General features: G+C 40.7%; 1 protein-coding gene across 1 annotated transcript in view; it reads right to left on the reverse strand.

The window, feature by feature from the left end:
* Positions 1 to 322: 322 nt before the first annotated feature.
* The window catches only part of nf2 (neurofibromin 2), a 30608-nt gene continuing 17007 nt past the window's right edge, over positions 323 to 13923 (reverse strand). Inside the window, exons 10-16 of the mRNA XM_022752801.1 lie at positions 13716 to 13829; positions 13434 to 13556; positions 12812 to 13029; positions 11257 to 11362; positions 8045 to 8163; positions 6662 to 6821; positions 323 to 1915 (exon numbers count right to left, since the gene is read on the reverse strand). Coding sequence (XP_022608522.1) covers positions 1865 to 1915; positions 6662 to 6821; positions 8045 to 8163; positions 11257 to 11362; positions 12812 to 13029; positions 13434 to 13556; positions 13716 to 13829 — 891 coding nt within the window. The 3' untranslated portion in view covers positions 323 to 1864. The remainder of the gene's footprint in view (positions 1916 to 6661; positions 6822 to 8044; positions 8164 to 11256; positions 11363 to 12811; positions 13030 to 13433; positions 13557 to 13715; positions 13830 to 13923) is intronic.

A 13923-nucleotide genomic window follows, 5' to 3' on the forward strand; every position in this document is an offset into this window, starting at 1 on the left:
ACGCCGGCACAAAAACGAGTGCACGGGGCATGCAACACACCCCGCTCGCCCACGCATCCGTAGGCACACAAGCACACACACAAAGACGTTGTCACTCAAGCAAACAGGGTATGTGATCTGACACAAGATGGAGGGTACTTACGTAACACTTGATTCATTTCAAAGGTGTAATTGGATGTCTGTTTGGGTCGGGTGGAAGAGACTCTTGGCACTTGCAATATCAAAGCTGACATTCATCAAAGTCTGCCAAAATAACTACCAATGTTATTTCTGTATGGAAAAATACTCAAACAAAAAAAAGATCAGATGTGATATTCATTTATTTTACAGGCAAAACATACATACTGTATCTGTTACGATGTATATCTAGAAATATAGGTACTGTAACGCCTCCACAGGTTTCTTTTCAAATACTGATTTCTATTCTTGTTAAATGCAGACAGAAAGAAAAATAAAAACCGTTTTCTTCACATTATAATTCCCCAAAATAAAATGCTTTCAGAGGGAAAGAGTACATTAATTCAAAAAGACACATTAATTCAAAATAGATGCAAATTCATGTTTCAAAAAAGTGGTTGTCTTCACAAAAAAAAAAAAAAAAAAACTGAGATAGATGATAGATGTGATAGAAGCTCACATCTAAAAATCCTTCATCCAGTTCAGATTCTAAGAACCGCCTAGTACAAATGATCTCTTCACTTTCAAGAGCAGAGCGTAGTGCACTCAGTGCCCTGCGTTAAGGACACCCTAATCAATAGCTGGAGGCAGCCCAGAGATATGTAACATTACTTCTCTGTGTATACAAGATGTAAACAAAAGTCCTAAGGCCTCATGCATAACAAATTGTCTACATTCAGCACAACAAAGTTGCATAAAGGCACAAACGTGGACACAGATTCTGAGATTAAAAAAATAAAAACACTGCTCACACAACTCGACTGAGGCAAATTCCTTGATGATACTCACAGAGTTGGATTTTTGTGTTGAGAAAGAGCTTAATATCCACCACAGCCCATCAACTCCCACTATTAGCATTAAATGGCTCTTTAAATTTATGATAGCAAAAAAATGCCCCGTATTTGCTGCCTGAACATCCTTTTTTTTATTTAACCATGAAGTTATTAAGCAAAGAAAGAATAAATCATATGAAGGAATTTGTTGACATTATAAATAAAATGTAATATAACAAATGGTCAGTGTTTAAGCAGAAGGAAGTTTAATTTGCTGTGTATAACTACTATCTGGGAAAGGGTATGAGTGACATATCAGCCGTATAATCATTCATTCTCTTTTTCAACTTTATCCCTTAGTGGTTTGTTTCCTTTTCGAATTTCAAAACACTTAGGCATTCAGCTAATGTAGGTCACCCCATTTGGAAATGATATAATAACCCTTCTAAACTCCATGAGTACTGTCTCATTAAACCCACAGTAGAACAGGAGCAGTCAATTTTCATATTACCCAATTTTGTTTATTTCCTTCTTGCGTCGTCTACCTTTATTCTTTGACACTAATGAACCCCCCCACACCCAAGTTCACTTCAAAATGTTCAAGGGGAATGTGCTGTATTTCAAACACCTACTGTAAACACACACTCAATTTTTTATGAATCCCAGATTTAGCGCAGGAACATTTTGCAGGAGCATTACGCATTCATCCCTGTTTGTGCGTAAACACAAGGCCCCTGGAGTTGGTGCAGATCAAGGCAGTGGTCTTTTTTTTTTTTTTGTTCATAGTGTTTCATGGTGGTTCCCAAGAAGTGGGCTATAGGGCTTTGTAGTGTGGTGAGTCATTTACACTGACCAGGAATGTAGAAACATGAGGTTCTTGGCAGTTGTGCATCCCGTCTTTACTGATGTGTAGTTTAAAGTTCCTCAAAGAAGGCCACCCTGGACTTGGTGCTCTGTAGTGTTAGCTGTGGATGAGATCAGAACAGACCAGATAAGGTTTGTTTTATCAGTGATGAATGTAAACAAGAACACAATATAAGGCAGTGGAGCAATAAGGCAAAATAAGTAAAGAGGAAATCCTCATTAGTGACTAATGCCGCTGAATCATCACCTGCCCTTCCCTTCAACCTCGGTGCCAGGTCCAGTCCTTCTATGTATTCCCAGTGCGAGCGATGTGATCCCCTAGTCTGCTCAAGAATTTCAACTGACAGACCTTCAAAACCAATGCGTGGATGGTCAACAAGCTTGCTGGGTGAAGGCATATTTCCAGAACTTAACTTTTAGAGTTCCCTGGCTTGTAGAGTTCAACATCCCTTTGGATTGTGTACATTTAATTGCAGGCTTGGCCACCCTGAATGACTGTCTGGTGTTGTGTTATGACTCAGTGCTGTTAACACAATTGCAATTTCATGGATTATAAAGAGTAGAGGATTATATATTATATTTTGGTTTAGTCCATGCCCTATAATGTACTGATTTAATCAAGTGTCTTTCCTACTGAATTAATGTCAGTGATGGAAGATGTACTCAGGTCATTTACTTAACGTAAAAGTGGCACTACCATGCTAACAAAATACTTCATTCAAGTTAAAGTCCTGCATTAGAAATGTTATTTCAGTAAAGTGTCATCAGCAAAATGTAAAGTATCAAAAGTAAAAGTTCTGTGAAAGTAAGTTGCATAAGACTGAAATCATCCTTACATAACACACTTATATAATATCGTCACACAATTGTTCTTTACCTATGATATATGAGCATAACATAGCAGTAAGACGTGGGTGTGCCATGTGAGTAGAGTGTGATATTATCAATTTGGAATGTGATTTTTTTATTTCTATCTGTTAAATTATAATATTATTGGATTATTATTACTGATGTATGAACATGTAGGAAATACCTAAACTTAATGCACTACTGGCTGGTTTAAATTATCACAACATCACATTTTATAAAGTGATCATATGTTCTCGATGTAAAGACTCTGAAGCAAGTGTATTTTTTCATTAGTCCTACCTAGATTGTATTTGCTGGCTATGTTAACCTCCACAAAATAACAACACAATTAAAGATCCATGATTCGAATGAGGTCATGTTAGCTGTGATTCTAAAGAAAACGTACATATGTATGCATGATTAATTTAGTCATGCCTCTGATGAACACTAGAGTAGATTTGAAGAGGCACTAGAAGCTACAGCACATTCCACCACAACATGTGACTGTTTCCCTTGACTAATCAAAAGACTAAGAGATCATAAGGAGAAGATAATTGGAGTGTATTTGTGCACTTTGCTGTGTTTACTGAAAACATACCCCCAAGGTTATTCTGTTCGTAATGAAGCTCAGATAGCATGTGAAGGCATGCCGTGTTCTTAATGCATCTTCCACTGATCTTAATTTACATCAAGTGAAAAGAAAAATCAGCCTCAATCAGGGTTTACAACTAGACCTGATAGACAAAGAAATCCGTAGGATTCCCAGACTCTCACTGCTGCAGAAACAATCAAACTGACAGCCAGAGCTGGAGGTGATCAATACCAGTCAGAGAAAACACTGTTAATTGTTTTTTCCTCTCCAGGCGTAAACGAGCTAGTGATGGATTCATTTGGGGCACTGGCTGTGCTTTTACCCCATCAGCATAGCTAACCAATAGCTCGTCTAAATCAGCATAAGAGAGCACTTCAAAATGGGTGGGCAAACTTTTCCCTGTCCTCCACATCTGTAGGGTAAAGGACTTAAAGCAGTAAATATTAGACCGGACATGAAGGAGGACAGTTTGAGAGATCCGGGTTATTTCTGGGAAATGTGTAGCTGGAGAGACTTAAGCAAATCCAAACACATACTGTGTGGGAGAAGGACGGATTTGCAGGGCAATGTTTACCAATCACCTTCTATTGTCCCTGCTGACGTGCATCCTGAGCTACACTTGTGAGTATGAAAGACTGAGTGTGTGTTTATCTGTGTCTAACTCTCTTGCATTGTGTTCCACACAGCCCACCGTCTCCCTGCTGGAAAGAGCAAGAACTCTTTATTCAATGTCCCGGGGTATTAATGTTGTGAATGGCACAATAGCAAGCTATTTCCACAAAAGAAATACTCCTTTATGTTATTTAGCACTACAAGAGTAACCCCGATGGTTGACCTCCTTTGTGTGCCACTTCTGGATGAACCGCCGTGTATGACAAAAAAAAAACCCAAAACATTTCCTCTCAGCGAAACTTTACACAGAATCACTGCAGCTCTTGTGTTGCGATTCAGCTGTTGAAAATGAGCTCTGCTGGTTGGCCTGCTGCTAACAGAGCAGAACCTGTGGCCTGGTGGAAATGCAAAGGCGCTGGCCCGTGTTAAGGAGCCAGTCATTAATCATCCAGAGGAGAGAGAGAGAGAGAGGGAGAGAGAGTGTGGGCAGAGAAAAAACCTTGCCCTAGGGTGCAGCCGGTCCTGATGCTTCTGGCTTCAGAGATCAGTGCTTCGTTCCACATTCCCACTCTCCTTCTTTTCCCACCGTGTCCCCTTCATCCTGTCCCCTCTCTGGTCGCCAGTATATTCTCAGCACTTCTGCGTGACTCAGCCTCCCTCAAAGTCCTCATCCTCAATCTCATCCTCTCCAAAACTTCTCAACTCTTTTGGCAAAGCTGACTTAAGTTTCCTCCCTCTCCATTTCTCTTCTCCCTTCTCCCTGCAATGATGTGCGCCCATCCCCCCCCCTTCCCCCACTAACAAGATGAATGCCACACGCCTCTGGTTCAATTAAACCAACACTTTTAACTTAGCTCCTTCTCCCCCTGCGTGCCAGAGGTGCCCCCATCCATCCAAATGACTAATCACCAAGCAAAAATCAATTAGCACTCCCTTAACAAGTATTTTACACTAGGAGACAAAACGGAGGAGGGGAGGGCTTTTTTGTTATACAATCTGCTGAGAATATAGCTCAAATTTTGATTTGATGCTTTCACTGAAATTAGAGAGATACTAGTGTGGGAAGATAAAGGAGGAATGAGGCTAATCTGCCAGTTCATCAGAGGACAGGGGAAATAGAATCCACTTTTTTATAACAATTCCACTGCCTTTGACCAATCAATTTTGAAATATCCCTCAAGCTGAAAGACTTTTTTTTTTGTGTCATTTCATATCATCACTGCACCAGGATGCAGTGAAAAGGAAACGGCATATTAAGCCCCGAATAGTGAGATGAAGCAGCTCCATTACAACAGTTGGAGTTGAAATAAGTTACATGTAAAAACAGATTTCCCTCTCAGTTTTTTTTTTTTTTTTTTTTTTTTTTTTTTTTTTTTTTCAAATACACTTAAGACCAGTAATCACTGTGCACTTGTGGAGGTCACAGTAGAAAATGAATGTGATCGCTCGCCCTCCCCCAGCGGGCTGCATCAAAGAAGAAAATCGAGGCTGGAAAATGAACCCAGGCCCAAGCAGAGACTGTTGCTATTAAGTGATGTTCTGAGAATCAATACCCTGCCTTAGAATAATATGATGGAGTGGCGTGGGTGTTGTATGAGAGAGAACGACCAAAATTTTGATTGGCAATCATCCTTGGAAGATGATGTGAGATGAGAATTAAGACTCCATTTAGACTACACCAATTCATGGGACTTGAGCTGTTGAAGAGCTGTGCATTAAGGATAAAGTAAGGGGCGTGTATCTCTCCCTCTTACACGATTTGATATCTATCTACAAACAGAGACCAGATAAATTTGCAGGGATACGATACAGTATGTGATTCATTTCTAATTAGGATTTGATATATTTAGTTTTTGAAATAAAAAATGAGATTAAAATGTATTATTTTCTCAACTTTCGTTTCAAATATTGAATCAGAAATACCAACAAAAAAGTTCTCTGCCACACCAGCAGCAGTAAATATTGGCAGCGTTTCTCTGGCTGATTTCTTCTCACAGGAGGAAGAATTTAAATGCTGCTGGCTGGTTGTTTTTTTTAAACCTCAGTTCCTCACTCAGTGTTATTCCTCAGAATTTGGCATTTAAATTAAAGAGGTATAAGGTATATCCCTGTAAATAAAACACCACATGGCTGCACTCACAGTTCCGCTTTCAACCAGGAGAAGTTGAAGACCAGCTGGAAGCAGCATTAGCTGCAAACACTAGCGTTACTTGTCTTGTGTTGACTGCTCCTCTCTGCAACTTTACTGCCAGTGCACACGTCAGACTATTTTATGATACTGGTGCAATGTAAAGATCTCAGGTAGAGTTGTACACAGTGTTCCCGACATCTCTGTCAGTGTGGTACTAATGTGGATAGCTTGTAGCAGGTTTGTGTTTGGAGACTGTAGCGAGCTAACAGGAGAGGGGTCACACATGTACTAGAAACACAGGAGTGCATTGAGAGATAAAGTGTTGCTTGTAAAGATCTTTTTTTTTTTGACAGCTGTGTTGCTTTTTTTCCCTCAAATTTCAGAAGAATTTCTGTTAGACCTGAGGTTGTGTTTGGATGTAGTCGAATCTCCGGCCTTTGTGTCAATTTCCCAATGTCACTTTAAGAGGTAGATCTAATCAAAAGACCTATTGACAACTGTTGTACATGCACACAAGGTGCTTAACTGACTAGAAACGTTTGACTGTGTGTGTGTGTGTGTGTATAGATAAGGCACAACGGGGGGGAATAGTGTGTATTTTGTGGCAGGTGTTACATTGTGCATTTGTGTGTCTGCCATGCGAGCAGCCATGCTGTTAGATACCTTTTTAAAGTTGCTGTGCTTGCTGGTCCCTTGCTCTGTGTTCTTGTTGTGTATGATGTCCAGAGGAGTTTCTCTCTCCTTCAGCTTCAGGCTTTCAATTTCCGTCTTCAGCTCATTCAGCTGCTCCTGCAGGTGTTTGCTCTTCTCCATGTACTCGACCCTAAACATTGACAAATTGCAGGATTGGGAGACAGTTTAGTATATTTCCTTTTTGGCACCAAATTTCTCGTCTGCATACATCGAAAATTTCTGTAACCATACTGTCAACTTCAAGTCCCTCTATGTTGTAATGTAGATCTGACTTTAATAGTTATGCTTTCCATGGCAATTATGAATACATACAACGACCATGAGCACACCTCTTAATAGGGGCACAGACTGTATAATCATTATTGACAATCCTGGAGCATGTATTACATAATTACATATTATTACATAATACTCTAATCCAATCAATCAAAAACATTCAAACTTTGGAAAATTAAGTCTAAAGGAACATTTATTTCATATGTAAAGACCCTGCAAAAATATATATTTGTTTGCAAGCTCCACTCAGAGTTTGAACATTTTCCCAGACACTTTCATCGGAAACCAATTATGAGAAATGTACAATTTTTAGAATCAGTGTACTGAAAGGTGCAAATTATAAAATGGAATGTAAATTACCGATTACATGGACTGATGGGCCTTTTAATGTCCTAGGTATTGTAATTCTGGAGAACTTCAGAGCTTTGTGCAATTAACTATAATAGTTTGTTACAAAGATACAAAATAATGGAAGGGGAAAACATCAACACTTTTCATAGAAGTCTTGCTGGTCAAAATATTTTATATTTTATTTATCTCCCATTTAAATCAGAGTCTTTTTTTCAAGGTTTATGTGAACCACCAGTAATGGACCTGTGCTAACTTGCTAATTACCAAAGTGGTTGACAATGAAGAGCCAGCTAATTTATTCAACACCAAAGCCAGGGTCACACTCATCTAAACATAGTTTTTCCTGTCTGCGATCACTGACACCACAAGCTGCAGGGGAAATGAAATGCTTGAATGCTGGCAGTAACATCAGCGACAGCTAATGCTGAAGGTCAACTGCTCACCTGAACTCTGAATTAAAATATGCATATTTAAAAGTGATGGTGTTCCTCCAAGTGTAATACTGTATTAAGATTAAGAGCTTTCTCAAACACATTTTGAGATTATTTAAAAGTAACCTCAAAGAGATATTTTCTATCACCTAATCAATTCCCTCTGCTGATTAACAATTATGTCATCAAACCACTGGAATGTGGCTCGACCGCAGTCACAGGAAGTGTAAAATGCCAACGCACTGACACCCAAAAATATCAGGCAGCATCAGCAGAGTCGCCCCCGGCCACTTACTTTTCTTTTTCAATCTCCATGGAGAGGCGTTTCATGTCAGTATCTTTAAAGTCGAAGCTGAGGTTCTCCCTGCTGAAGCTCAGGTCAGGAGCCATACTGTCAGGCGGGAGTCCAGGGGACTAAGAGGGGAGGAAGAGATGCAGATGAACTCACAACAATAAAAGTGGAAAATGGGACAGAATGAAAAAGAACTGGAAGTGATGTAGAAAGAAACTTGAATTACCGCATCACGGTCGTATGCCTCCCCCACTAATTTCAGATTACATCCATGTTTATCCAGAATCATATAAAATATGAACCAAGTTATTTTTTGGGAATTTTTTTCCTTTATTGACAGCAAGAGAGAGAGACAGGGGAGGACATGCAGTGAAGGGCCGCAAGTTGGATTCAGACCTGTGGCCGCTGTGGGTAGGACTGAGCCTTAATGGTACGCACTCTACCAGGTGAGCCACGAGGGCGCCTCGAAATATGAACCATTTGTGTGAGATTTTGTGATCATTTTTGTGTGAAGTCTGGAGTTATGCCTTAAAAGTGTTTTGTGTTCATCCTTGAGTCACAGTGGAAATTTGTGCCAAATGTGACGGGATCCTCTGGAAGAGTTGTCGAGATATCGCGCTCACAAGGCCAAAACCGCATTTTGTGAGGTCACCTTGACCTTTGACCACCAAAATCTAATCTGTCTGTCCTTGAGTCCAAGTGAATGTTTGTGCCAAAGCTGAAAGGATTCCCTTGAGGTATTCATTGCACTCACAAGGCCAAAAGCATGTTCTGTGAGGTCACTGTGACCCTGACCTTTCACCTTTAGACACCAAAATCTAAACAGTTCGTCCTTGAATCCAAGTGGACATTTGTGCGTACAAACAGACGGACAAACCGAAACCGATAAGCCCCCGGCTCTGGCTGTCGCTGGCCCAGAGGCATAAAAAAATATATATATATATAGGAAGGGTAAAAACAAGATAAGACAAACAAGGGAGAGGGGGGACAGAATAAAGGTAGAAGATATATGGGGGAAAGGCAAAAAGTATGAGAAAGATGTGTGCAACTTGGATGCAGGTACACAATGCTGACAGAGAGGACAGTTGAAAGAGAAGAAGGGGGGATAAAAAGGGGACCACTTTAATGGTCACAGACCCTGAACCCACAAATATGTGCGTTCAGATCCTGACCAAATGTCTGGAATGCATTGGCCACATGCTACTTGAATGAGAAATGGACTTAATACACTATATAAATGTAAATCCATTAGCTGGCATGTGAATCCCAACTCCAGGGGGGATACAGTCGACGTAAATAAGGTCTGGCAGAGCACAGAGAGCAATTTGACAGCGGCTGAATTATTGTGTTCTTGTGTGAGTGTGTTTGTATATGTTTGTGTTGCGTTGTGTTTTCACTAAGGAACTGATAAGTGTATAGAGGAGTTCCAGTGGCAACGTGTCTTTCGTATGTATGTGCACTAGTGTGTGTGTGTGTGTGTGTGTGTGTGTGTGTGTGTGTGTGTATACATGTGTGTAAGCAGATGAATATGTGGTGTGTGGGCTTTTAGCATGTTGGAAGCTCTTGTGTAGGCTGCCTTATGTGCTGCCTGTTCTTATGTAAGTAACTCCTGTTCGTTGTGGCTTTGTGGGGCTACAGTAGTGTGTGTGAGCGTGTGCTATTAGCAGTAAAGACAAAACACCTGTACAGCCATGGCATGTGTTCAAACCAGCAGTGGCAGCCCGCAATCCCAATGTGGAAGTGCACAATATTTTCCTGTGAAGCACCACTGCATGTACAGTTCTCCCATACTCACAGTGCATTCATGTACTGTATAATATGTGTATTATGCCTATTTGTTTTATGCAGGTGTGTACATGTATCTGTGTATTGTCTGATACAGTATACTATAAACACCTATGTAATTTTTAAGGCTGTGACTTATTATTGTTTTCATTATTGAGTCATCTTTTGATTTACTTTCAATTAATCCTTTAATCTTAATGTTTAAAATATAAGAAGATTTACAAGAGACCAAAGTAATTAAATTGGCTTACTTTGCTTCAAATCCTCACAAAAACAGATAAAAAAATGTTCTCGTTTTTGGTCATGTTTGAATTTTTGGGAGAAAATTTGGTTTGTTTTCACACCTACCTTGTAAAATTCTGACCAACAGAGGTGGTCTCTGTCCGGATCAAACAGATTCAAACTTTTGGACTAATTATAGGAAATTGATGCAGGCTTGTCGCCCATTAACCAATAGAAGATAAATAACTGGAAGAGAAGTAAAAATGAGCCGCGGTAGCACATGGGGACAGGATTTTTATTTTGTCCAAATGGTCGAAATGCCCAAAATTAGAAGTTATTTTCTGAGAGGATGGGAGAGTGATGCCACCTGAGGGTAGAGAGACTGCGACTGCAGTATATAAAGGTGCATGATGCCATCAGACAGTTCTCCAGTTCTGCACTTGGAGCTGATGCTGCTGGTAGTAATGCCATGATAATATTAGTATAGAGGCAATGAAGTTAATCTGTTTGACTATAAACAGGCAGACGCAGCACACGTAGGTGATGATGACAGGACGTAGGTACAGTATGTCATGCACAGTTCTAAAACTAACCGGTTCAAATGTTAAAATATAACAAAAATGTCAACTTTGGTTCAGACTTTCAGGCCTTAATCGACAACTATTATGAAAATGGATTAATTGTTCAACTTATTTTTCAAGCAAAAATGCCAAATATTTAATGATTCCAGGTTCACAAATCTAAGAATTTGGTGATTTTCTTGGTTTTACATAATAAACGTCCCCTGGTGCTATAGGACATTATATAGGATATTTTCACTGGGTGTTTAATGGCCCAAACAACTAATCGAGAAAAAAATCAACAGATGAATCGATAATGAAAATAATTACTAGTTGCAGACTGATTAATATCCACTCTCCCTATTCAATAAGCCCGTAAATAAGCAAATCAGTAAAGCCGAGGAGCCGGAATCAGCAAATATTTGGTTAATTTACTTGATAAATGACTTAAGAGAGCAGAATAGAATTCATTGATTTATTTCCTTCCATAGACTAATCAATTAATAGTTTCATCCTACTTGCTTGTTCTTGAACAGTTACATCTGTTGCGTTGTGTACTATATGACTTCTGTGCATCTGCCTGTGTGTTCTCAGTATATTTGTGTGTGTGTGTGTGTGTGTGTGTGTGTGTGTGTGTATGTGTGTTACCGTATAGACAGCCTTGCTGGTAATCTCAAGCAGCTTGTGCTTTGCCCTGCGCTCTGACTCCCTGGCTTCCTGCAGGTCCTGTTTGAGCTGCTCAGCCTCCTTGGCCCTGAGGGACAAACAGGCAGACAGATGCAGTTAATACTTTAATTCACCCCCATATTCCTTCAAAGGAAACAGCATTATCTAAATTGAATCCAAAAATTTCTTACATAATTGGTAGATAAGTACTCGACGAACCAGGAATGTCACTTTGTTATTACCCAGGTGATCAATGTATCACCCCAGCAGACAATCATTTCTGACTCCATTATTCCACCAGTGAGTTTGCACACAGTGATGTGAGAAATGTTATATAGGGATGATTACATTTCTTTTGATTGTGTTCCTGAACACTCAGCAGTTCCTCGTTGATGTGTGGGGAGCTGTGTGCCTCGAGGGTTTGAGTGGACATAGTCATTTACGTGTTGAGTGCCACAGGTTTAAATTTCTCTGGTGCACAAAAGTGCTCATCCAGAAATTGCAGTTACTGGTAAGTGGTTAATGGTGCCCATTTGAAATGATTGCCTAATAAACGGTGAAGTAGAGGCTGTGAAATGATGTTCTTAGTATCTATGTATACTATTTTATTATGAAAATGACTGAAGTTCTTTGCTGCGATGATTGACACCTAAGTTTTACAGGGTGCTGATTGAGGATCACTCAATTTCCTCATCCATCTGACCTCCAAAGAAATAAAAAAAAGTCAACAGCAGATATTCTAAGTGTTTGATTTCAACCACTGCTGGAAGTATAAAAGAGAAAAGGCACAGATGAAAAATATATCAAAGTCAGTTCAGTTTCAGCACTGTGGAGCTTCAGTGCGTAGTAAAAGAGACTGTTTGATAGGGACTCCTACCATCAATCGATCCTAGTGCTAACAATTAACTAGCGCAAATTAACTGCTGCGCTTCAGACCTATGAGGAGGGCTGCTGAACAAAAGCTCTCTCTCTCTTTTACTTCTGTGTGCAGCGCTGTGGCTGTAACCGCATGATTACCTGCTTTTCAGCTGCAGCACAAGAACAAAGCCTTTGAAATTAAATGATTTTAAACAAGTTAGATGTTCTCATTCTTTGATCGAGCAATTTAAATGCAGCAGCATTACCTTGCTCGGTGCTCGGAGCATATCGACTGACTTCTGTACTGCTGATGTGCAGCGGCGTGTTTGTGCACCTTGACATTAAACGGCTTAGTAACTCCAAAAACATTTGGGAGGCTCATGAGTTGAGGAAGTTTATATAGTAAGTGCGTTTTGATGCTCCTGTAAGACAGCTTCCTGAGTTCGAGGGTTTCTCATGTCAAATAAAGAAAAAAGAAAAGTCTTGGAAAGTCAGTAAGACGTGGGAATAAGTTATTTAAAGATCTAAAACAATAGGGATGTTGTGTGTGTGAGTGTGAGATGGATACAAAGGGAGAATTTTGGGTATGAGAGAGATGGTGATAACAAAGCAGCCAAAGCTAAACAGATGTATATTCGCTGCAGATTTTATGGTCGGTCTTCCTTCTTCCACTTCCCACCTCCTTTCTGATTCCTCGGCCATCTTGAGAGCCAGCATCTCTGCCTCCAGCATCTTCTGCTCCATGAGCCGCCGCTCCTCCTGGCCACGGATGGCAGTCACTTTGATGCGCTGCATCTCTGTCTCAGCCTCGGCAGCTTTCTGGGCCAGCAGCTTGGCCTCCTCCTCCGCGATCTGGGCCTTTTCAGCCAGCAGGTCCGCCGTCTGCTCTGAACGCAGCTGGAGAGGAGCAGGAAGAGGGAGGGGAGGAAAGGGCAAACACAGGAAGGGGGACAGAGGACAAAAAAAAGTTGAAAATGGGAGAGGAGATGGGGAAATGGAGCAAAGGAACAGACATTAAAGAGAGAAATGGAGTGACAGGTATGAAAATAGGTTCAGAGAAACAGTAAAGCGCAGGAAGGAGAGTGTACAAAAATACAGAAGGAGTGAGGGAGATTGGTGGAGAGGGAAAGAGGCAACAGAGAGAGAAATTGAAGGGAAAGAATTAGTAAATGACAAGAAAAGGAGGCGAGACCAGGAGGAGATGAAGTAAAGAGGCAAGAAAGTGGAGTAAACCTGGTGTATATGTGACATAGCACAACAAAATGGTGGATTTTGGGTTGAGCTAAACAACATAGTCTTACCAGGGCCTCATTGGCCATGTGAGCCTCATCCTGCAGCTGAATCAGCCTCCTCTCCAGCTCGTCCCTGGCTCTCTCTGCCTCCTCCCGCATCTGCTTCTCCCTCTGCAGATGCTGCCTCTCCACCTGAGCGACACAGACAGGTGGAGAGCGGGAAAAGAAAAGAGGATATGGTGGGAAAAATGAGTGGAAGTATGGAAATTTGGTCAAACTCTGCGGGAAATTTGGATGGAAACTTGGCTACTGACACGTTCAACCTCGTCTTTGTTTCTCCATTCTCAGTACCTGTTTTCTGGCCCTCTCCTCTCTGGCCTGGGCCTTCATCTGCTGCACTTCAAGCGAGTCCACCCGCCGCCGGCGCATAAACAGGTCATGGTTCCCTATACACAGCTGAAGGATCTGCACAAGAGACACAAAACCATGAATGGGCGCCGTTTTCTATAATAAATAAAAATGGTCTGTACCTCAAAAAAATTGTAATTCACCAGTCACT

The sequence above is a fragment of the Seriola dumerili genome, unplaced genomic scaffold, assembly GCF_002260705.1.
Source record: "Seriola dumerili isolate Sdu_G_001 unplaced genomic scaffold, Sdu_1.0 BDQW01000177.1, whole genome shotgun sequence".
Taxonomy (NCBI): Eukaryota; Metazoa; Chordata; class Actinopteri; order Carangiformes; family Carangidae; genus Seriola; species Seriola dumerili.